Below are 25,181 nucleotides of genomic sequence, written 5' to 3' on the forward strand. Positions count from 1 at the left end.
GCAGCTCTTCCCACATCAGCGTCCTCAAGAGAGCCCCACACGTGCACATCTGCCTGGTGATTATAGATTTTTATCAAGAAGACAATTAACATCAACCATCACAGGCTCTATCTCAACAAAACCCCAAGCCAAAAGTTTCTCTAGCTTGTGAAAACATTTTCCTCATAACTCAAAGCTAATTTCATTATGATACTTTTGAACTCAATTGATTTCTAAGAATTGAGCATTCAATTTTTTGCTCTCCATTTATAATAAGATAGCTTTTCTATGCTGCTCCACAACACTTCATCTTAGTTGGTAACATAGCAACTTTTATTTCTAGTTTTAAGTGTGCTAACGACTACAGTTTTACCGGTGACTGCCTGAATGCTTTGGGTATAGCAAGCCCTGTGATTTTATCTTATACTTAATCTTCATAACAACCCAACAATGACTATATTATCCATTTTCTACATATGCAAACACAGACATTAAATGGGGGAGGGACTCAAGCCAGCTAGGACATAATAGAACCAGCTTTTAAACCAGATCTGCATCTTCCAACTTTTTTTTTTGAGGGGTAACCACCATGGGTCCTAGGAACATGGGTCTTATGAAAGAGCAGCAAGTGCTTTTAACCGCTCATCCATCTCTTTTGTCCCGCTGAAAACAGACTTATGAAACAAAGATACTACTAACAAATTAGGGTACGTGGTCATGAATGTCAGAACTACTCATTGTTTTCTTTTTTAGAAAAAAAAATATGTGCATTTTGCCTGCCTGTATTCCAGTGTACCACATGTATGCAGTGCTTTCAGAGGCCATAAGAGCACACGGGAGCCCTTTGAACTGGAGTTATAGACAATTGTGAGCCTTCTATAGCTGCTGGGAACACGGGAACACAGGGTCTCTAAAAGAACAGTCAGTGCTCTTAACCACTGAACCATTGCTCCATCTCCAAAACCCTTTTGAGCCAATGTGTGTATATATACACATAGTATGTACACACACACACACACGCGCACACACACACACACACACACACACACACACACACACACACACAGAGTCTGGGCCAGCCTAAAACTTGTAGCAATCCTCCTGCCTCTTCTGGGTGCTGGAATTAAAGGCATGTAACCACCATGTAAGGTTCTAAGTAATTTAGAATAAGGAATCCCCACCATGAGAGGCAATCCTCCAAAAACTGCTGCTGATCCTGCCTCGAATGACCACACTTACTGTTCTTCATTATTTGGTACAAACTGAGTCAGATGAACAGTAGACACAAGCTTCTGACATTCTCCAAGTCAAAGAGCAGCCCTGAGAAGAATAAAATAAAGCAAAAGAGATTATGCAGAAGATAGCACTTGCTATGCAAAAGATAATCCTCAAAAGATTTTAAACATAAGCCAGGCCAGGCATGGTGGCACAAACCTCTAACTCCAGCACCTGTAAGGCTGAGGCAAGAGGACTGACTTTGAGGCCAGTCTGGGCTACCTGGTAAAGTTTGACACCAAACTGGGTTCCATTTAAAATGTCTTTAAAGCCGGGCAGTGGTGGCGCATGCTGTGAGTTCGAGGCCAGCCTGGTCTACAAAGCGAGTCCTGGACAGCCGAAGCTACACAGAGAAACCCTGTCTCAAAAAACCAAATAAATAAATAAATAAATAAATAAATAAATAAATAATTTTTAAAAATGTCTTTAAAAGGTAGTTCCCACTGCCAGGCATTAGAAATGCTGGCATCAGCAATTGCCTCGCTCGTTCTACTGATCACACTAGGGCATGAAAAACTTGTTCTGTGGCTACTGGGAGGCCTTGGCAGATTCCACCACAGGTATTGTCTTGTACCAAAGAGTGAGAGCTGTCTAGGATCATCACGCTGGCTGGAGGCAGAACCCTTGAGAAGCAAGTTGAATTTGGCTTGCAGTCATCTACACATATAATTAGTCTCCAGTGTCACAACAACACAATGGGAGTTTATATACAAACAGTGCCACTCTAGCACAGTGAGAAAAATGTTACACTTAGCTTATAAGCCAAAATAGTCAACCCCAGCTCTAAAGAATCAAGCGTGTCTTAAATAGCTTCGAAGCAGAAGCTGGCTTCCCACATCTTCCTCGGTACTTGTCATGTGGGCAACTTGACACTAACCCTAGAGTTAGAATATACACCATGTTGGTTGGTGGCGGTGCAAACCTTTAATCCCAGCACGCGGGTGCACACTTTGTATTCTCTTTTCTTCCCGACTCTGTTTACGCATTCCCATTGTAAAACATCCGCCAACAGTTCACAGAAGGAATTGTTTCACAAACAGAAGTATAATTTCCTCTGGACGCATCTCATTTTGCAACAAGTGAAATAGAAACTGGACTTTTAACAGAAAACAAGGCTTCAGCACAACTCTGCATTCCATTGGGGAAAAATAATTAACCTACACTCATAAAGCAAAATGAAGCTTCCATAAATAACAAAACCCTTAAAAATCCTGTGAAGAGTTTGAGGAATCCTTTGTTCTGGTCTGTGAAGACCCAGCACCACTGGGTTCTATGGATCATGGAGGGAGAACGCGTTAGGGTGCTGATCTATCAGGGGCTCAGTTCCTTGAACCCACCTATCTGGAGAGCAGAAGTCTGGTGTTTAGAGAAGGACACAGCAGCATACACCCATAATCCCAATGGTTTTATGGCTGAGGCAGGAGAATTGTGTCAGGGCAGACAAGGCTACATAGCAACCTCCTGCCTCGCCCCCTGGAACACCCATCCCCACCTCTGAAGGAAGGCCCATGTTAGGCTCTCGCTGAGTCTTTGGGCAGCTCCTGTGCTACTTGGTAGTTTCAGAAGGCAACGTTTTTTTTGTTTTTTTTTTTTTGAAGGAAATGCTGGGGAGGCCAGGAGCTCCACAGTCAGTGCCATGGTGTGGACTAAATCCAAGCAAAAGTGTTGCTTCATTTCCTCAGCCAGAATGTTCTGGACCACACTGCCTTGTGATTCGTGTTATGGAGCTCACCGTTCCCCTTCAGCATTTAATCTGTTTCAAATGTGAGTTTACAACAAGTGTGAGATCCTCGATGGCTGGGTTTATTGAGAGGAGATCAAAGGCCCTGTTTGTTTTTTTAAGTCATTTTTTTTACATCTGCAAGGGATATCACACCATTTCAGATGACAGGGTCTCTGCGCCCAGGAATTTGGTATGAGAAAAAAATGCCCTTGTTTCCAAACATTCACTTCCCTGAAGCCTCAGTAGTTTCCAAATTGTAAGCTCACTGCAGTCACACACACCATCCGGTTCTTGGTGGTATTTCAGGGCAGCTGGCAGCACGCTGTTCTTCATAGCTTCCAGGCTGCGCTGTTCCCTCCCCACTAAGTTCCTTTCCTTGTAGGAATGTCTTCAGCACTTAGAAAGTACCATCTTCCTGAGCACACGTTACAGAGAGGATGGAATCCACCATGAGTGTGGTGTTCTCGAAAATCACATCGAGTTGGTAAAAAAGAATCAAGGTGCAGGACCTTCCCATCCCCCCAGCCCCCAATTTCCCCTCCTTTTTAAAAATAAGATTTTTCTATGTAGCTAGACCAGCCCAGACCTCTGAGTCCTCTTTCAGCCTCCTAAGTTCCTGAGTACTGGTATTACAAGTATGTGTCACCATGGCCAGCTCTTAATTATGATTTATTATTTATTTTTTAAATTAAGAGTGCTCTAGAGGGCTGGCCAGCTCAGCAGAGGTGGTTTCCCGCAGTGCCATGGCAATATTCTTTTCAAAACATTCTCAGCCGCTCATAGTTTGAATTCAAAGACAGCAACAAAAACTGAGTGCGTTTGCTTCGTGAACGATTGAAGGAAGAGAAGGCATTAACGCACAGCCTGCATTTTTGTGCTGATAAGCATAATGACGGCCAGAAGCTTAAGCAACCTCTTCATGGATCCTAAGCGCCTGCCGTGTCAAGGATAGTTGCCTCTTTGCAAGCTACTCAGTACGTCAATCTTGCTTTAAGCAACTTGTATTTTAATTCTATTAAATGGGTGAAATATAAACGCATTCATACACCGTGAGCATCCCTGTAGGGCGGAACACTCCTAACCAGGTAACTTTTATATGGAACTATACCCTCCCCCCCGAAAAAAATCAATGATTAAAAAAATGTGAAATGCATTGGTTGAGCGTTGGTTTTCACATTTTATCCCCATGGAATCAGAATATTTAAGAATATAGTTACCTCTCACTCGGTGCTGACAGCCTGCCTTGCAGCATGCGCTCCCCGGCGGCCACCCTGCCGAAAATACTTTAACTACCCAAAGTCCTTTGCCAGATGAGACTGGTGTCCTGGGCACTGACTACGCATCTCACTGGGGGCCTAGTCAAAGATGTAAAATTTGGTGCGGATGCTTAATTCAGGGTCATTGCTGTAGCTGTTACAGTGGGGCCAAAGGGAACAGAGCTGGGGAAGTCCCAAAGTAACAAAAGATGGTGTCATTGTTGCAAAGTCAATAAGTACAAAAAAGGATAAGTACAAAACTATTGTAGCTAAACTTGCTCAGGATGTTTCCAATAACACAAATGAAGAGGTGGGGGATGGGACTACCACTGCTGTTATTCTGTCACGTTATTTCCAAGAAGGGCTTTGACAAAATCAGCAAAACCGGTTGATCCAGTGGAAATCCAGAGGTGTGTGATGTTGACTACTGATGCTGTAATTGCTGAACTTAAAAAGCATCTAAACCTGTGATAATCTCTGAAGAAATTTCTCAGGTTGCTACAATTTCTGCATATGGAGACAAAGACATTGGAAACATTATTTCTAAATATCCATTTTTGTTTTGTTTTTTCAAGATAGGGTTTCTCTGTGTAGTCTTGGAGGTCCTGGACTTGCCTTGTAGACCAGGCTGGCCTTGAACTCACAAAGATCCACTTGTCTCTGCCTCTCTGAGGTCTGGGATCACAGGCTTGTACCACCACCACTTGGAAACATCACTTCTGATGCAATGACAAAGGTTGGAAGAAAGGGTGTCATCACAGTGAAGGATATAAAAACCCTTAATGATGAATTAGAAATTATTGAAAGCATGAAATTGACAGAAGATATATTTACCCATATTTTATTAATTCATTAAAGGGCCAAAACTGTGAATTCCAAGATGTCTATGTTCTGTTGAGTGAAAAGAAAATTTCTAGTGTCCAGTCCATTGTACCTGCTCTTGAGGTTATCAGTGCTCACTGGAAGCCATTGGTCGTAATTGCTGAAGATGTTGACGGAGAAGCTCTAAGCACACTGGTTTTGAACAGGCTAAAGGTTGGTCTTGAGGTTGTAGCAGTCAAAGCTCCAGGGTTTGGGGACAATAGGAAGAATCAGCTTAACATGCTTTGTGCTACTGGTGCTGCAGATTTTGGAGAAGAGTGCTTGAATCTAAATCTTGAAGATGTTAAAGCTCCTGACTTAGGAAAAGTTGGAGAGGTCATTGTCACCAAAGACGAGGCCATCCTTTTAAAAAGAAAAGGCCACAAAGCTCAAATTGAAAAATGTATCCAAGAAATCATGGAGCCGGTAGAGATCACAACCAATGAATGTGAAAAGGAAAAGCTGAATGAGCAACTTGTTAAACTTTCAGATGGAGTATCCCTGCTGAAGGCTGGAGGGACAAGTGATGCCTTGGATTCATTAAAGCCTGCTAATGAAGATCAGAAAATAGGTGTAGAAATGATTAAAAGAGCACTCAAAATTCCCACAGTGACTATTTCTAAGCATGCGGACGTTGGAGGATCTTAGATAGTTGAGAAAATTCTGCAGAGTTCCTCAGAGGTTGGTTGTGATGCTCTGCTCGGAGATTCTGGGAACATGGTGAGAAAAGGGAATCATTGACCATGCTAGAAAAGAGGAAAAATATCTTTAATAGAAAGTTCGGGGGAGGGGGAGATATGAAGTTGGAAGTGGTGGCACAGATCTACAAAAGTAAGATCCTGAAACATCTGAAGCTTAAGCAGAAGGGTCCAGAATTCAAGGCTAGCCTGGGCTACTATTGAGATCCTGTCTCAAACCCCAACAAAACAGAACAGAAAGGTAAGGTGAAGCTCTTACAGTAGTTTATAATAGTCAATTGGGAAGAGAGGTGGGTTTTGCTTACCTTTTCAAAAAAAAGGAGAAAAATGGGAGAAATACATCGGAACACACATGGCTACCCAGGAAGGTGGGGCGGTGAGAAGGCATGGGTAGAAGCAAGTTTCTCAGCATTCAGCTGGAACATTTTGCAACTATGTAAATGTTTTATGTAAGAAAAAGCTACTCCAGGGAAAGAAGGAACATCCTAGAGAAAATGAACCTTCACCGGTGAGGCAGGGGGTCTTCCAAGTGGCCTCTGCCCACTTACTGCTAGTGGCATTTGCCTGTGACAAAGCTCAAGCTGAAGGCCATGTCCCCCACTGGGGGCGGGGTCTGAGGAAGTCTACAGAATGAGCTGTGACACCCCAGCTAGTTACTAATATGGTCAGGTTGCTCCCTAACCACAAATATAGCAAACATTTAATGAAAAACCAGTAACGTGGGAGAACTGTGATGGACAAGGCACTGAGATGCAGAGAGAGCTCACTCTGCAAGAAGAGCTCCGATTTGTACTTTCAAGGGCAGAGAAGGCATTGCCATTACCAGGTGACAGGAGGACAAGCAAGAAAGCAACTGTGAGGGGCCAGACGTTAAACACAAACATCCAAGCAACGAACTCATGCAACAGACGGAAGAGGCGAAGGTGTAGGTGTGCGCACCCAAGAATCTGAATGGACTCTTAATATTAGCCTGCAATCTTATTAAGAAACACTCGTCAACAGGAAATTAAAGAGAAAGGAAAACTAGCTAAGGAGAATGGAGTGTGAAAGTGCTGCTGCAGTGAGTAGCATCTGCAAACAACCTCATGAGGCAAGGTGGAAATTTAAATTAAAACTAGACTTTTTTCATACTCCAGAATCAAAAACATAGCACTGCTATTTTAGTTATCTCTTGCTGCACAACAAAATTGTTCCATGTGCCTTAAGCCACTGATTCTGGAGGCTCTGGCACATGGTAGGGACACAGCAGTCCTGGTCCTGGGTGAGGCAGCTCGGACCTGGGCAGCATGCTTTGGGGAAGCTGAAATCTCACAGCCACTCTGAAATGGCCAGTTGGTGCTAGCTATTGGGGTGGGGCTTCCTCTCCTTTTCTTAAGATGGCTAGATGCTCCCAGTGTCACAGAGATGAACTTTTCCAGAGTTGGCAATTGAAGACAGCGAAGGCCTTTAATGACAAACCTCAGAAGGCCACAAGCATACTTCCATCAGCTGACTGGATACAAGAGCCAGCTCTAATTTTGTATGGAAGGGGAACAAAACAGAGCACGGGACTGAGGAGGCCGGAACACTGGCTGGCTGCCATTGCTGCAAGTTAGCTTTTGCAAAAAAGGGGAAGACCCAGCTTTCCTTCAACACCACTGCTAAGTGTGTAGCCACCAAAATATTAAACACATATATCTTTGCACATATTCCATGTGAGATATACATTCTACATAGTAATAGTAGCAATAAAATGAGGGAAAACAAAAATCTGTAAATAAAGGGACATGTATAAATCACAAAATACTATGCTGTAAAATGAGATTAATGATTGGAAATAGACAGATTTCTATAACCGTGCTAAGAAAGCTGGCAGAAAGAGGCTGCACATGCATTTTCAATAGAGAAAAGTGATGTATGTGAACATGCTGACAGCCCACAGAAAGCCCTGAGAACAGCACACCAGGAACCTTGCCCCTCACTTTTGAAAACAGTGTTGTAGAGCTGGGGGTGAAGGCTGCATTTTTTATTTCCAGGACCACACTGTTTATTTTTTTAGCTAAAATAACTTTAATAATGTAAACATTTGAAAACTGATAAGCTAGCTTGAGTAGCAACCTATGGTGTATTTCAGTGACGTCTTGCTAGGCCTTCCAGAGTTGTTTAGCTTTCCTGAACTCCTTCCGGCTTACTTAAGAATTTCCTGTTAATTAAACTTTGCAGATTTCTAAATGTCTTGAGAAAACTAAGAGGCCAGGTGTGGTGGTTCTTCCTGTAATCCTAGCACTTGGGAGGCTGAAGCAGGAGAACTGTCCTAAGTTTGAGGCCAGTGTGGGCTACAGAGACACTATCTCAAAACAAAGGCTTGGGAGGACAGAATAAATCAAAATAGTTAAGATTGACACTTGTTGAGCAATTGAGCTTCTACTTAGCTTTTTAGTTTGAGATCTATAAATTGGGGATAAGACACTAACTACCATCTAATGTTGTTAAAATAAAGCAGTTTTGGCAAATCTAGGGGAAACATCTATGTGTAATAAATCAGCTGCAATTTGTATTGGCTTAGTCTTCATTTCTCTCAAAAGTATTTAATGAAGGCATGCTAGAATCTCTTAGTTTATGAAATTTTCTCAGAGCATAAATAAAATCATAACATCACAACTTCTACTATTAAAGACCCTCAGAATCTGGAATAGTTTATAGTCACTGGTTCTGAGAACACTGCTGTTAAAGTATCCTAGAAGGTCCATAAAATGGTACCCACAAACTCCTGAGTCTTACACTTCAGGAAGAAGGGGACGGGACAGAATCTTGCCTGTACTGCCATTTACTGAACTGTTTGGATAGGTCCTTTAACATTTTTGGTCTTGAGGGTTTGAGTGTGTGTGTGTGTGTGTGTATGTGTGTGAGAGAGAGAGAGAGAGAGAGAGAGAGAGAGAGAGAGTAGAGAGAGAGAGAGAGAGAGAGAGAGAGAGAGAGAGAGAGAGAGAGAGAGAGAGAGAGAGAGAAAATGAGAAAGAAGTCTGAGCTAAATTATTGCTAATCTTCTGGACCTCAAAATTCCATGACAAGGTGAATGTTGTTACAGGATATTTGATGATTGTTCATAGAAAACCTAATTGTTAGCAGGATATAAGAGCCTAAATAGATACTGCATTTGTCAGATGCAGTTAGGTGTGTTCTGAAGAGATGCAGTTGAGTGTTCCTCTAAAAGCCTCTGTAGATAAGAATGCTAAAGAATGGAAAGTTCCTACCTATTTTAAGGCAAGTTGCTTGGATGAGGTCTTGTGGCCTTTGCTCTATGACCCGAGGTAAAGTCCTCCCACCTACCCCAGTATAAAAGTGAATTGGTTCAGCCCCTACCCACTTTGCTTGGAGTGCTCCCCTCCCTCATGGTGACATGGTTCAGCCTGCCAAGGGTGTCGGGGAGGAGCTGGAGATTTCTTTTTATAAGTGATTGGCCCTTTGATAGAGCTCTAGAGCTCTCTTTTGGGCTTGGAAAAGCCTTTTTGGAGGAGCTCTGGGTAAGATATAGAGATCTTCTCTTTGGGCTTGCAGGAACAACAGAGAAGCTTCTGGAAGAACACAGGTAATACAGAATTCTAGGAAAGAAAGCCCTCTCAGGTTTGGAGGAGCTCAAGAGAAAGGTAGACTAGCTAGCTAGAATGACTGATAGAGATTTCTAAAGAGCCAGTTTTTAGTTGTAGAATCAGGCTTGTAAGCATATTTTGTACACAGTTCAAAAATCAAAGTTACCTCGCTAAGCCGGCAGGTTTTTACCTTACTTTGGGCCTCCCGCCTTCTTTACTGGTATAAATATTGGATAATTTAAACAGTTATAGAATGTTCCCTGGGTGTCTCTCATTCAGAGGCACATATTCCCTTGTAAGTTGATCAAAGCATCAGATAGCCTACTGGCCTTGAGGACACCATCTTTAACAAAGCACCAAGACTAAACAACACAGCAGCAGAAGCTGTTTCATTGGAACTGGGCGTTGGATTTACAGGACATGAACAATAACGAGCACAGGGGGCAGGTGGCTCAGCTATCAGAAGCAGGGAACGGGGCCTCCCAGGCATTCTGCAGCCACACAGAGGTGTTTGCGGGTGGGAACTCAACTTCTCTATGTGGCGCGCTGTGAGTGCCTGGCTATCAGCGAGGCTCTCCTATTACCATCTCACTCACATAGTTTACCAGTTCCCTTACATTTTACTATGGACCTTCACATACTATTGAGAATCTTCTCAGTTTTCTCTACCAACCCTCAACTTTTAAATAAAATGTTTATTAGCATTTATTAGACACTCCACACCTTTAAAAATTCACATGGACGACATTTAAATCTGGAAGCTCGGGTACATCTAAAGCACTTCCCTAGGGTATGCAAGGCCCTGGGTTCAATCTCCAAATGTCTAATTGCCCCTTCTCCTCATTTTCTATTTAAGGATCCAGTGAAAACTAGAATGTGTTCTCTCCAAAGATTAAGGAGAAACAGTTGTTTCAACAGGTCTAGAACCATGTTTCTGACAGAAGTGCTGTAAACCTTGGGGTTTCCTTAATCTCCGTTGACCAATGAGTCCCAACTGAGCTGATCATCTCACCACACCGTTAGCTGATGTCTCTCCAGCTTTAGGTGCTTGGCCATTTAGGCTACTATAAATAATTCCAAGTCTACAAATAATTCAATAATACTATAAATAATTTGAGAGTTCCAGAAAATTACATTCAAGACATAGCAACAAGTTCAGATACATAAACTACTTAAAGATTAAACAAGGCAAATTATTTTTTGAGACAGAGTCTCATGTAGCCAAGCATAGCTTTGTATTCTTTCTTGATCCTACTTTATTCAGTTTATCTTTTTTTTTTAAAGACATGGTTATGCTAGAAGATATTTATAAGAAAAAAGAGAAATACAATGGGAGAGATGAAGTTTAATTACAATTTTTACTCCCCCACCCGCCCCCGCCGAGACAGGATTTCTCTGTGTAGCCTTGGCTGTCTTGGCCTTGAACTCACAGCAATTCACCTGCCTCTGCTTCCCGAGTCCTGGGATTAAAGGCGTGAGACACCATGCCCATACTCTTTCACTCTATAAGACTAAGATTTTTATTGATTTGGTATTAAGTCCTGTAGCTAGAAACAGATCCATGCAACTTAAACTATAGTGGTCTACTCTACAGTATATCAAGGCATATGCTAAACATGTACCTTCTGTTTAACGGCTTCATATCTCATTCCTATCACTTAACTTTGTCATACAATATAGTTTCAAAGCCAAGAATATTTTATTCAATGAGGTAGCTTATAACTCAAAGGTAAAGAACATCCAAGTTCCCATACATTAGAGAATTTGCAATGCATCTTTGAATTTAAGCTGTTAGTGATAAATGTTTTCATAACTGGTGTATACTGATGTAGTTTTCAATGTTCACCAGGAAAGCCTGTTTTTAGACAAGGTAAGCACTGAAAAGGTGTAAAGCAAAATAATCCATTTTATTTTTTTAACTGTCCATATATTTACAATAATAAAATTCTGCATGCATCATATAACCCAAGAGCTACCTGACTTTGATAGTTCTTCAAAATTAAGAATGTTTGGAAAATCTAATCAGAAAATGTTTAGTAACTAGTAGCCCCAGATTTTATCAGTCATGAACAGCATTTAATCATGAATACCATCATTTTCTTTTACAAATATCTTGTACCAAATTCTAGTCACAGGAAGAAGTGGGTATTTAATTGAAAATCTCTTATGGTCTACACTGTGAAGATATACTTTAATGAAGATTACATGATGTATATCCAGTAAAAGAAACCTGTTGGACAGGGTGAACTGCCAACCAGACACACACTGAGTTAATATACTTTTGTAGGCCATGGCAGGTCCTTGATTAGGGCCAGCTTTTCCCTGAAGTTCAGACTTTCAGAGGTCACTGAAATTTATAATTATCTCCAAGCCATTTTCTCCATGGTCATCTAAGCTTTGTCTAAACAGCTGGGTATGTTGCCAAGCAACGCCTCCATCTCCTCTGCTTAACTCTGCTTCCAATGTAACTTCTGTGGCACCAGAAAAATCATTATAGGAACGAAGATTTTTATCTGTTGGAGGGAAAAAAAAAAGAATTTACAATTGAGTTTTTGTAATCTGAAAAGCACAGAGAGATTTCAAAGGCACTTCTTATAGGACTGAAAATCAACTCTTAAAAAACATTACATATATATATATATACACGTATCTTCTTCCTATATTTGTTTCAACACACACACACACACACACACACACACACACACACACATCCTCATCAACCCAATACAAAATTACATCAAATAAAATATTATCAGTTATATGTGCTACTCTTTGGTACATGTCAATTAAATGCATGCAGCCCACAAGTGGCAGGCCAACAGGCACTGCCTGATAAACACTCTGGTTGGCACCTACCTCCCAGCAGGCTGACTTGAGCTGTATCACACCGCAGTCTCCATCTCACTGATCCACTCTCAAAGCTTTGGCTACTTGTTCTGATGGAAACATTATCTATTTTTAGGCCAGCTGACCCACACTCAAACTTCCAGGAAATGTAAGCGAAAGATGATCCTTCTTTTCGGGCCAAATACACCTAGAAAGTCAGGGCAAGTGAGAGAAAATTTCAGAAGAAATCAAACTGTAAAAAACTAAAGAGTCTTATCACTGTAGGGTACCTTGAGCCAACAGTAATTAAAAATGAAATTTTCTCCACTAAAAAGATTTTTACTGCTATCATTTTTCTTTCCATTAGTAACTTTTCCTGTGGCATCTTTTTGTATATAGGAAGTTATGACAATGCATGTCCCCAAACTATAGTCTGCTTAGAAGCTCACTATTTAAGGCAAGCATTGAGAGTAACAATGCTGGACATGACCTGCCCTTCCAGAGAATGGCACCCGTCACTCACCTCTTCAGCTGGGCTTTTCATCCTTGCCTGTGGTGTGGCCACAGCCTAGCAGTGGGCATGGCACAGCTCAGTCGCCACTAAGGGCTGCAGAAGCAACATACAGGCTGCCTTTCCAGTGCACTCTCCCTCCCACTTTAAAGCAGCCATAGCTCAAGGCACTTGGGTCTACTGGCTGTTTCCAGTATATCGCTGTCACAGGAAGCTTTCCATGTGTGTCATGAACCTGAGCCATGTACCTGAGTCCTCTGTAGGCTGACTCCTCAGTTGGCCTGACTATAGGAATCTCACTGTTATGCACTTATCTGTACTCTTGCAATGCCTCTGTATGTCTGTTTGAAAAAGACCCCTTCCTTAGTATACTGCACTGGTCATGCAGTATAACATTGGCTGTTCCTGCCCTGCCTAACCCTGCTCCATTAGAACCACTCTCATCAGATTTGAGTTCTTATGTACCACTCCCCCAGTCTATTATGTGCCTCAGATATCAGAATCTTGCCTTAAATCTGTCAACTTCCAAGGTCCTTCAAGATTTCATCATGCCTGAACTGGCCAGACTTTCCTTACGTCAATGTAATTATCTCTTGTGTTTTTGTCTAAGGAAACCACATCAAAGGGATACTAGGGTATGGGCACTGGATTGGGGTGTGTGAGTTAAAAGTAATTATATAATATACACAGATGGGCAGATATTCAAATTAGACTGGTTCACTTAGAAACACAACTGACACTCTTTAGATGTGGGGCAAATGGCTGAAAGGACCATATGAAACACACATACTATGGAACTACCTATTGTATGTACTATTTTGTATTCTAGTCGCTATCATCAGGTAAAAATAACCACTACTGGCATCTTCCTCACTCTATTTTTCTTGTATGGACTTGTTTTTGCTAGACTGATTAAAACCTAGATCTACTTGGGAAGAGGGAATCTTAATTGCGAAAATTACCCTTCCTGAATACTGCAAATGGCAGTAGAATATAAACAAAAACATGTGATTCTATAGCCCTTAGTTCATATTCGACAACATACTTAAGGTTTACATTAATATGCAAGGGGCTGAAAACAACACTTACCAGTAGGAAATGTTGCTGCGTGTAAGATGAGATAGTGTTACTAAAATTGTATGTTTATAGAAAAAAATACGACAGAGCTGTGGCTAATGATGAAAAATTTATTCTACAACAAAGTGTCTGGAAAATGAGGCTGCATTCAGGGCACATTATAGATGAGGAATGACTGGGGTATGGTGAATACAAAACTCAATTATAGAATCAGTCTCAGAACCAGATAGTCCAGGCTACCAGTGGTTACAACTATGACAGGACTGAAACTGACATATACAAACACAGCACCTGCTAGTTAAACAGACAAACAAAAACGAAACCCACTAGAAAAATCAAGTATCAAGAAATAGCTCTGGCCTTAAATATATCTCACCTGAAAAGCAGAGAAGCAGTTCACTTTTTAGCAATTTAAGTTCATTGTATGAAAAATATGAATGCTAGATAATTTCATTTGTTAAGAAGGGGGTGGGACACTTTCAGCTAAAGCTACAAAACAAACTGGTTAGAAAATATATGCATGAAGGTCATTGCCTTGATTAGATGGTGTGGGAGGGCCCGTGCTCAGACATGTGGTCCTTTGTTGTGTAACAGACAGAAGTAGCCGTGAGGAACAAGCTAGTGAGTAGCACCCTCCATGGGTGCTCTGGAGTTCCTGCTGACTTCCCTCAGATGGACTACAAAGAAGAAAGATAAAATACCCTTTCCTCCCCAAGCTGTCCTGGCAATGTTTTATTACAGCAATAGAAACCCTAGTGAGGACAATACTCATTATTTTGTTTTTCATCTTTTTAAAATTTTAAAATATTTTCTATTATTTTATTAATTTTTCATTTTTATGTTTGTATTTTCATTTTTTCTTTCTTTCTTTCTTTCTTTCTTTCTTTCTTTCTTTTTTTTTTTTTTTTTTTTTTTTTTTTGGTTTTTCAAGATAGGTTTCTCTGTGTAGCCTTGGCTGTCCTGGAGTCACTTTGCACTTTGTAGACAAGGCTGGCCTCGAGCTCACAGCGATGCACCTGCCTCTGACACCTAAATGCTGGGATTAAGGGTGTGAGCCACCACACCTGGCTCATTTTTAATTTTTAATTTAATTTTATATTATTTTTATTTTTACAGTTTTGCTTATTTTTTTTTTTTATTTTGAAATGTTATCAGAGTTAGAAATTAGAGATACTGTATCTACTGAACAGCCTTGCTCTAAGAAGATGGTCTTAGGGGCTGGAGAGATGGCTCGGGTATTAAAGACTGTCTTGTTCTTACAGAGGACCTGAATTTCATTCTTGGCACTGCCATGAGGTGGCTCACAACCTCCTGCATCTCTAGCTGTAGATCTGACTCCCTTTTCTGGCCTCACTGCCACAGGCGCCTCTACTTGCCTACCTAGACACAGACACATAATTTAAAAATAATAAGTCCTTAAAAAAAAAAAAGGACGAGGCAGAGACCGGCAGATCTCTGCATTTAAGGCCAGTTGAATCTCCACAGCAAGTTTTAGGCCAACCATAGCTATACAGTGAGACCCTGCCTCAAAACAAACTTCCCTCCCCCAGCCTAGACACCTACAGTCACCTATTGCTTTCTGTTTATAAGCTTGGTTGTATGGAGCTGTTGAGTGTTCCACTCCAGGTCAGGACAATCTCACTACAACACCCTCTCTGGTGCTCAACGTTTCCTATTTTACATTCTTCTTATAGCTACCTATGAGAACCTGGGACTCTGTGATGGCACCATGTGCCTTGGGAGTCATTGGTCTCAATTGTTTTAAACTCCTGGCTCTCCATCTCAGGATCAGTCACAGCTTGAACACCCCTTTAAGGCAGTGGCTACTAAAGGCTGTCATGTAGGGCAGATAAGTCCGATGAAGGGGCTACCAGAAGAAAGACAGCTGGAAAGAAGTAGGTCTAGGAGAAAGCAGTGAAGAAGAAATAAGACCTTTATGTCTCGGAATACATTTCTAAATACACCCAGAGTATTTTTGGAGCTCATTAGTTATATTTCCCCTAAACTACAAGCATAAAGCATAATCATTTAAAGTCAAGTTAACTTCAAATTACTAGATTACTTTAAGAACTACCTTGATTTACTGAGAGGGTCTGGGTCACAACTGCAGCGTTTAGTGTATCCTAAAGGTTTTAAAACCTGCTGAACATGCCTTGAAAGAACTACTTGGTTATACGTTTAATTTTTTCTTAGTCTTAAAGGTAGTAGCTTTTAAAACCATAGAAACTTAAGATACATTAGGGTTTATGTTTTTAATTCATCAATGCCTACCCTCACACACCCTGTGAGCAAATAAAAGGCATTTATGCTAAAATAATATAATATGGACACAAACTAGAACCTATTTATATTAATAATTCCTATATTTTTTCATATAATATATTCTGTCCATAGTATTTTTACACAATTAAATGATGAAATACTTTTAGACATGGTAAGAATATTTAGTTTGGTAAGTTGAAATGCACTAAAATAATAGGATTTATATAAAGACTTTTGATTGTAGTAATACTTGTGAATAATAAACACCAACAGGACAAGTAATTCTAACCTATTTAGGAAGGAAAACGTTTTTAAGCTCATAAATATCTAGTTGTCTAGTTGCTTGTTTCTTTTGTTTTTGGAGACAGCGTTTCTCTGTGTAGCTAGCTCTGGCTGGCCTCGAACTCACAGATATCTACCTGCCTCTGCCTCCTGAGTGCTGGGATTAAAGATATGAGCCACCAGGCCTGGCTGTCTAGTATTTTTTTTTTTATAATTGTTGATTTTTAAAGTTTTTTAACTTTTAAAATTCTCTGTGTGTGTGTGTGTGTGTGTCTGCGTGCGCGTGCATGTGTGTGTGTTGACAGAGTCCAGAAGAGGTATTTGGATCCCCTGGAGCTAGAGTTACAGGCAGTTGTGAGCCACCTGGTATAGATGCTGGGAACTGAATTTGCATCCTCTACAAGACTAATATATGTTCCTAACCTCTGAGCATTCTTTCTGGCTCCTGGAGGTTGTTTTTAATTTCCTAACTCACAAACCAGTTTCTCCTTACTAGGTTTTTATTTTTATTTTTTGAGACACGGTTTCTTTGTGTAGCCTTGATTGTCTTGGACTCACTTTGTAGCTTTGTAGACCAGGCTGGCCTCACACTCAGAGATTTGCCTGCCTCTGCCTCCCTGAGTGCTGAGATTACAGGTGTGAGAGTGGCTGCACCCCGCTGGATTTTTTTAATTTATAGGCTTCAGTTACTTCTACAGATTTGTATGTACTCTGGGGTCTACAGAGGAGATAAGAGCTGTGGTCTGGCTTTAGCAGGAATGCTGGGGAAATTAGAAACCATTGAACTTCTCTCTGGCAGCCAATCCCAGCCCTTTTTGGCATCTGCACACAGATCAGTGCATGTACAGACTGTGTGTGCGACGTATGAGTCATGAAATACACAAAAGGAACTAGCTTCAGGGCTGAGAAACATTTGCTTGCCTGCCTCCTTGAGTGTTTATGAAGAATGAAAAGGTCCTTATTAAGCACGTTGTGGTTGCTGTGTTGCGCTGCTATGACTTCCTGGAGTCTGGCTTTCAGTGAGGGCTGAAGTACTTCTTCAGCTTGGACTGCTGAGGTACACTCTAAGTTCCCCATTCACCCCACAGACACCCAGAAGAGCAAGTCTATGCTTACACACAGCTGCTGAGTAACTGTGAATGCAAGGTGCACGGTACATAGTGAAAGGAATCTACAGAAGGCAAAATGTATTCAGTTCACTGTGACTGGACATTAAGGCAAGTTCTGAGGACAAGATGTAAGTCAGAGCCGGGTGTGGTGGCACATGCCTTTAATCCCAGCACTCAGGAGGCAGAGGCAGGCGATCGCTGTGAGTTCGAGGCCAGCCTGGTCTACAAAGCAAGTGCAAGACAGCCAAGGCTACACAGAGAAACCCTGTCTCAAAACAAACAAACAAACAAAATGTCAGTCAGACAGAAAATAAAGGAGGTTCTGAGGAAAAGGCAGAGGGATAGGACAGTTGCAAAGCAGAGCACAGACAACGCTGGACAAACAGCAAGAATGACTTCTGAAGAGCAACTGAAATGCAGCAAAAAGTTCTCCAGCATAGAGTAGAGTACATGCTTATTACTAGGGACCATGCAGAGGTGGGGGATGAGCTAGGCTGCCATTCGCCTTGATTTTAAAGGTGGGGTGCTATCACTTGCCTTCCAAAGAGTGGACTAGTCTTCTTGGTTCAACTTGTATGTTCTTTTCAGTTCAAAAATTACTGAACAATATATTGGAAACTAGAAACCTCAGTAAGTCTGTATGGCCCTTACAGGTCAGAGTCTCTACTACTGGGAGAACAGGCTGCATGTTATTTGATGTGTGGGATGTCACTGAACTTTAAAGGAGTGCTGGGAATTGGCCTACTACATAAGAGAGCTGGAAAACAACTAAAGATGGCTGCTGTCTCTAAATGGGAGCGATGAGGTTTAATGATAATTGCTCCTCTGTCCTCTCTTTTCTCCTCCCTTCTCCTCTCCTCTCTTTTCCGCTCCTCCTTCTCTGTCTCTTCTTCCCACTCTCCCTCCCTCTCTCCCTCCAATTCTTCCCTTCCTCCTCTCTCCAAGATTCTAGTATTGATTTAACACTATTCAACAAAGTGCTGTGCCTTATTCTACTCTAAATCAAACCAGGCCTCACACAGGCATATCCACTTTCTGTTTAACGGCCTTTGCAACTCATTCACATCATTACTCCTCATACAATGTGCCCTTTCTGAGTACAATGTTCTATTTTGATCCATGTATCAAAACAGGCCATGTATGCCTGCTGTTTTGATGAACACCTACTCATCTTTCAGTGTCCAGCTCAAATACTGCCTGTTCTGTGGAGATCTGCCCAACTCCCACAGCCAGCTAATTACCTCAGCGTTTCCATAGCAATGCATTGATATCCTTATTATAGCACTCTGCATGGTGGTTAAGATGGCTGTTTATGTTTTCTCGGTTAGATGGTGAGAGAAGGAATTTGATTCATTTATATAGCTGAGAATAGACCTGGATACAACAGGCACTCAGCAAATATCTGCAGATGAACACATGAGTGTAGAAGACAAAGAAGTGTGCCAGAGCTGCCCTCTTCTCAGCGCACTGCACCTTCTGCCACACATCATCGTTTCCTCTACAATTATTTTCCCTAGCAACACAGCTGGCTAGGGAGAAACATGAGCTTTCTTCAGTTTCGCAAGTATAGACTAGTTCCTGAGCAGGGAAAACTTCTATTCCATTCTGCTTTCCTGCTTAGTAAATTTTAAGCTAAAGACACTTTTCCAGAAGCTGTCCTTCTTCTACCAACTACAGAATCATTACAGACATGCACATTCTAAGTTTTTGTTTTGTTTTTCTTTTTCAAGACTGGGCTTCTTTGTGTAGCTCTGGATGTTCTGAAACTCACTCTGTAGACAAGACTGATCTCAAACTCATAGAGATCCTCCTGCCTCTGTCTCCTGAGTGCTGGGATTAAAGGTGTGTGCTATCATCGCTCAGAGAAATTGTAAGTTTTGTTTTGTTTTTATGCATTTCTTCAGCTAAGTAAAAATACTGAAAAATTACAAGTTTAATAATCCCATAGCCTATTCGTGGTTCAGTAAAAAGGACCCATACTTTATCATTAAACGCAATTATTTCTTTTTAAAGGTTGCTTTTGTGTGTATGTGTCTGTGTGAGTGTATGCATACATGTGAGTGTGGGTGCCTGTGTACGAATGTGGCCAGCCTCTTCTTTCATGCTCTATTTCTTTTGAAGCCAGGTTGCTCTCTGAACCTGGGCTCATTGTTTCTTAGTTAGGTTGGAAACTAGGAAGCCCTAAAAATATACTCCAGTTTCTGCCCAACTCAAAGATGGAGTTATAGGTATGTGTGGGTTGCCTAGCTTGTTTCATGGGTGCTGAGATCATGACTGCATACCAAGTGCTTTCCAGCCCCCATTTGATATGATTTAAACTGAACCTTGTAATAGTGTAGTACTAGCTAAGTATAGAAAGAAAAGTTCCCAAGTGAACTTAAGAAAGAAAGCAGACCTTAGCTGTCTCTTTTTCTACTGTATGATAGATGCTCAAGAACAAGCACCTTTATTCTATGACTTACTTTTTTGATCTAATCAATGTATTACAAGTGAACAATGCCCCCTTTAAATATTTTTGTATGTTAATTTTTAAAGCTCCCTATGAGCTAACTAATACCTATGGGGTAGCTTTCAATAATACAGTCAAGGGCATGAGGCAGCAAGATGGCTATATGGACAAAGGCACCTGCCAAGCAAGTCTGCTGACCTGTGTTCAATCTCTGAAACCCATATAAAGGCGAAAGGAGAGAATAAATTCCATAAAGTAATTCTTCCACCTTCACACATTTGCCTAGGCATATGTGCCCACCCTCTGCCCTCCAACATTACTAATGAAAAATACAGTATTATCTATTGTTGCCACGTGGGTAACACAGATTACTTATGGTGTTTCCAAGCTCTTACTCCTCATGGGAACCATGACAATAGTGTGCAATGCAGTATGTATAAGTGAATGAGCAAAGTGCAGCCTTCATTTCTTTACCTTTTTAGGGCACCAACAGGGAATAACCAATACTTGTGCTCAAATACTCACATCCTAATGACATTTGTGAGATAGATAGTTTCTGAACATCGGGCTAAATCCATTAAACCCCCTAGCACCAATATTTAGTAGGCCGGCAATATGATTATGAAGGAATTAGATGGTAGCACTTTTACATAGCTATACAATAGACAGTCATGCGAGTTGTTGGCTACTTGATTCCTTTTTCTGGTAAAAGAACTAAAACTCAGACAGTAATTAAGAACACTTGTTGTTCTGCAGAGAATTGGGGTTCAATTTCCAACACCCACACTGTGGTTCACAACCATCCCAAAACTCTAGTCCCAGGTGAGCAGATGCCCTCCTCTGACCTCCGTGGGTATCAAGCATGTACACAGTGTACATACATACCACATACAAGCAAAGATGTACAAGTCTCGCGAAACATTTAAAAAGTATTACATTTGAACCCTGAAGAAAGTGGGTATTTCTATGACATAGCACACAAGTCTCTAGTGCATTTCTGATTAAATACTGGGAACATGATTTCCTGTTCCCATTTAAAGAATTAGCCAAACAGCATCAGTTTCACGTTATATACAGTTGGAAAATCAAGGCACTCTATATATCTGATTAAACAATGACACAACTATTAAACAGTTTGATGCATTAAATTACCATGTTCCAGTCTGTCTCAACTTTTCTGAATATGGATTCCATTTTCCACACACCATTCTCCCATCCAGAAATGATTGCACTGTTGTCTGAGACTCGGATGTAACGGTCCTTCACAATATCATAACGGAGATGAAACTGCTTAGAAATCTTTTCATTTTCAGAAGGAGTGAACAGAGTTTCCTTTCTCTTAAAAAAAAAAAGTAGAAACTGAATATTCAACATTATGAAGATGAAACCAAAAAGAAATGCTACATACAGTAGTAGGAGAGCCACTCATATTGAAAAGGAAAAATGTATCACACCAGGGAAAATTCAGAAAACATTTTACATCTTGCATGTAATGAGTTCAATACGGACACAACACAAGAAAAGAAGTGTGATTTAAGAATTGATTTTCATCATGTACTGTGGTGCTTTGAGAATGGGTCCTATGACTCGTATGTTTGAATACTTGATCTCTTTTGGTGAAACATTTGGGAAGAATTAGCCTTGTTGGAGGAGGTGTGTCATGTGATCAGGCTTTGCAGTCCTCACAGAGCTCTCTGCTCCCTGTTTGTGAATCAAGATGTGAGCTTTCAACTGCAGCTTCAGTGCAATGCCTATCTGCCTGCTGCTGCCCTGCTCCCCTCTGTGATGATGCTAGACTCCTTTCCTTCTGGAACTAAACGTCCAAACAAACCTTTTCTTCTGTAAGTTATCTTGGTCATGATGGTTTTACCCCAGCAATAGAAAACTAACACATCTACCTAGACTCATTCATTTCTTTCTCATGTCTATTCTTCCACCTTCATGTGTGACGCTAACACTAAATGTCAGTACCAGATTTGCACTCTCAAATTTTCTATCCATGCTCTACACAGACAACAGTGATCTCAAAGCATGAAGTAGGAACTGGGCATGGTGGCACATGTGCGCCGTTAATCCCAGCATTCTGGAGGCAGAGGCAGGCGGATCTCTGTGAATTCAAGGCCAGCCTCGTCTACAAAATGAGTTTAGAATAGCCACGGCTGTTACACAGAGAAACCCTGTCTTGAAAAACCAAACCAAACCAAACCAACCATCTAAACAAACAAAAAACCAGAAGGCAAAAACACCCACACTGAGAATCATTGGTTTCAGCCTTGGCTGTCCTGAATTTGCTTTTGATATACCACTTATGACTTCATCGGGACAGTAAGCTACACTTTTTCATTAAGCTCCAGGCTCTTGATATTAAAATCTGTAAAAAAAAAATCCTCCCTATGTACAAGAAGCAATGAACAGTATAAAATTATTTAACACAAGCATATGTGCGCGTGTGTGTATCATTGTCAATGTTTTAAGATAGTAACACTAAGTGGGGTGTAGTGGAGCAAACTGATGCAGGAGAATAGCAAGTTTTGTGCCAACCTGAACTACACTGTAAGACTTTATCTTAAAATAAAGAAAAAAGGAGAGTCTGTTATCAGTCTATATATGAAAGAGAATGTAATTCTTTAATAGAACATATATTGTGCTGTCAAAAGTTGAATATGTTATTGTATTTTAGGAATTTGATTTTAATAAGTTTTATTTTAACATTCTCTCTCTTCCTATCTTCTTCCTTCCTCTATCCCTCTTCCTCTCCCTCTTTTGGTGGTACTGAGGACCCAGCACCTTGAGAATCTGTGGCATAAATTTCTACAACCTACATTCTCTTGTTTCATCAAAGATATTTTAGAATGCTAACCAAGGGGAAATATTTGGAATGATTACCAATTGTCAAAATAAAAAGTAATATGCACTGAATGTAGCATGTATGCAAAAAGCAAAGCAACACATAATAAGATTAATATTTCATTAAAAATTGAGATCAGGTTGGTCTCAAGCTTGGGATCCTCCAGTTACAGTCTCACAGGGCTGGAACAACAAGCATGTGCCATCATTCTTTTCTGGAAACAACATCAGCAATATTTCTTCTTGCTCCAAATGACTGTGAGATTAAGATCCAAATATTTTTAGGGTTAACATTTCCCTATGCTCACTTTTAGAATGCCCATTTGTAAAGTGGGAATCAGTGGTTTCTTTTTAAATCCATGGCACTAAGATGGTCTCCAGCAACTGAGACAGTTTCAAAGTTTTCAAAAGGGGAAAATAAGCTCATTCTATGACCCAGTTCATATTTTTAAAGTTTAATCAGTGAACACCCATGTAAGAGGAAGCACACTCACCCCAAAGAAAAGGAATCAAGGCCTAAATAATATCCATGATTTCAGCTGAGCACAGCTGTGAGTGAAATGAGCTCCCTTTAATGGCTTCATCTAGATTCAGATTCCTAACTTGCACTGTGTCAGCAATGATTGGAACTATTTGTTGAGCTTGGCTGTTGTAATTCTACAGCTAAACCAACATTCCTAACAGCCTGTCACAGATGATGGATAAACTAAAAAGCAAACACAAAATTTATTGGGGATAATTCACTCTGTTGGGACCTATGAAAAAACGAGTGACAACAATGGCATATTTAGATAAAAGTGATATAAAAGTTTAATTTGTTCGGAATTGTTGAGTTGTCTGGTGACAATCTGTAATGGGTCATTTTCCTTTCAAGTATTTTTCATTATGTAGCTTCTTAGATTATATGTCTGCTGAATAGACCAGCAATGCTACTTGAAGCTCCCGAGGGCAGAGGGGATCCAGTGCCCTATGTCTCAGTGCTCATTACAGAACAATGCACACGGGCTTTCCCCGGGTCTGCACTGGTGCCTTTAGCTATACAAGTCAGCTCCAATTTTATTCATCCAATTTCCAGACTAAATGCGTCTTAAGAGCACTTCCTTCAGTACAGAGGACTGAACCCAGGGCCTCACATATGCTTGGAAAGTGCTTTCCTGCTGAGCTTCACTCTCATCCTACTTTTCCTTTTCATGCTGATAAAAGTTTCACTGCGTGGCCACACAGAACTTGCAACTTTCCTGCTGGGGAAACATCTAGGGATACAGGTGGGTACTAACAGCAATGGCTACATAAGAACTCTTACAGACTAAATAAAGAAGAGCTTGAAAGCCTTGACCACTAAAGCAACAAATTATTAGAAATGCATCTAATTTTACTTTTAGATGAAAGAGAAAATGAGATGTAAATCTTGTCCCATATTATAACTGTCCCTATCTCACACTCATAAAACCTCAAAGAAGAGAGTTGTTTTGATTTTCTATCAGCTTGGATTTTAGACATCAGAGTGCAACTTGGCCTGCTTGCTAGAACACGTACCTCTAGACCCGTCTCACCTCGGGCCACTCTCCAAGCCAGCGACCCAGACACTCTTCCACCAAGTTCTCCCGGTCGGGGGGTTTTGGGAGATATAAATTCAACGAGCTCCACAATTATCCTCTGGAGAAGCTCTTGTCTTCTGTTCTCTGACAATGATAGCTGCCTCTGTAATTAATGTTTAAAATAAGGGTTTAGGAGAGTACAGAAGTCTACTTTCAAGCAAAATAATGTATTTTTCAGAGCTCTTGAAAGAAGTAATCAAGTTTATTTCCATACCACATAGAAAATTCAAAACTATGAGAAACTTAATTTTATATATTTTGAGAAATAATTTAGCACCTATTTTCAACTGTCCATGAATTAGATTACTATAGCTTTAAAATGGGAGGGAGCACCTTCTGTCCTGGTTTGTGATGGACTAGCTTGTATTATGCCAATGGCTTTGCTAAGAAAAGCTATGAATATGTTTGCACATGTGCACACACATGCACACAGAGGGGGTGAGGGACAGTGAATGGGTACATAAAATAGGAAGCTACCAAGGAGACAGGATGCGAGAGAATTCCAAGGGGAAAATGAACTAATGTGAAGGAGCATATTGTACCCCTTTCCCCTCCCGGGGATTTGCCAGTTAGGAAACAGTATGAGAAGAGGCTGAGAAACCAGGAACAAGCTGTGAGCTAAATCTCTGGGAAGCAAGGCAGAATTCCTAGCAGAGTCAAAGGCAGAGAAAGCAAAGCAAATACAAAATGTTCCAGCCAGGTTCTTCAGATTTCCAGATTAGAGGGTCTCTCAAAAGCTCCTCGTGGGACTTAAAGGTGAGTATGTAGACTGAGACCTTAACACACATGTCAATCAAGAGTCAGGTTAAGATGATCGGTTTCATTTTTATTGCCAGGCACAGCAACAAAACTGCATACA

The 25,181-nt window shown here is 40.8% G+C and overlaps 1 protein-coding gene and 1 pseudogene across 3 annotated transcripts in view; one reads left to right on the plus strand and one right to left on the minus strand.

Moving 5' to 3' along the window:
- Positions 1-4,269: 4,269 nt before the first annotated feature.
- LOC311605051 (60 kDa heat shock protein, mitochondrial-like) lies at positions 4,270-5,968 on the plus strand (annotated as a pseudogene). Its single transcript has 2 exons — positions 4,270-4,769; positions 4,946-5,968. The product of its transcript is annotated as a 60 kDa heat shock protein, mitochondrial-like (transcript).
- Positions 5,969-11,073: 5,105 nt separating this feature from the next.
- Positions 11,074-25,181, minus strand: part of NGLY1 (N-glycanase 1) — a 54,314-nt gene continuing 40,206 nt past the window's right edge. For both annotated transcript variants that reach the window (XM_084795054.1, XM_084795053.1), the window contains exons 9-12: positions 24,261-24,425; positions 21,030-21,215; positions 12,218-12,395; positions 11,074-11,874 (exon numbers count right to left, since the gene is read on the minus strand). In XM_084795054.1, the coding sequence (XP_084651180.1) occupies positions 11,699-11,874; positions 12,218-12,395; positions 21,030-21,215; positions 24,261-24,425 (705 nt within the window). In that variant the 3' untranslated portion in view covers positions 11,074-11,698. The remainder of the gene's footprint in view (positions 11,875-12,217; positions 12,396-21,029; positions 21,216-24,260; positions 24,426-25,181) is intronic.

This window comes from Acomys minous (assembly GCF_964271855.1).
Source record: "Acomys minous genome assembly, chromosome: 9".
Taxonomy (NCBI): domain Eukaryota; kingdom Metazoa; phylum Chordata; class Mammalia; order Rodentia; family Muridae; genus Acomys; species Acomys minous.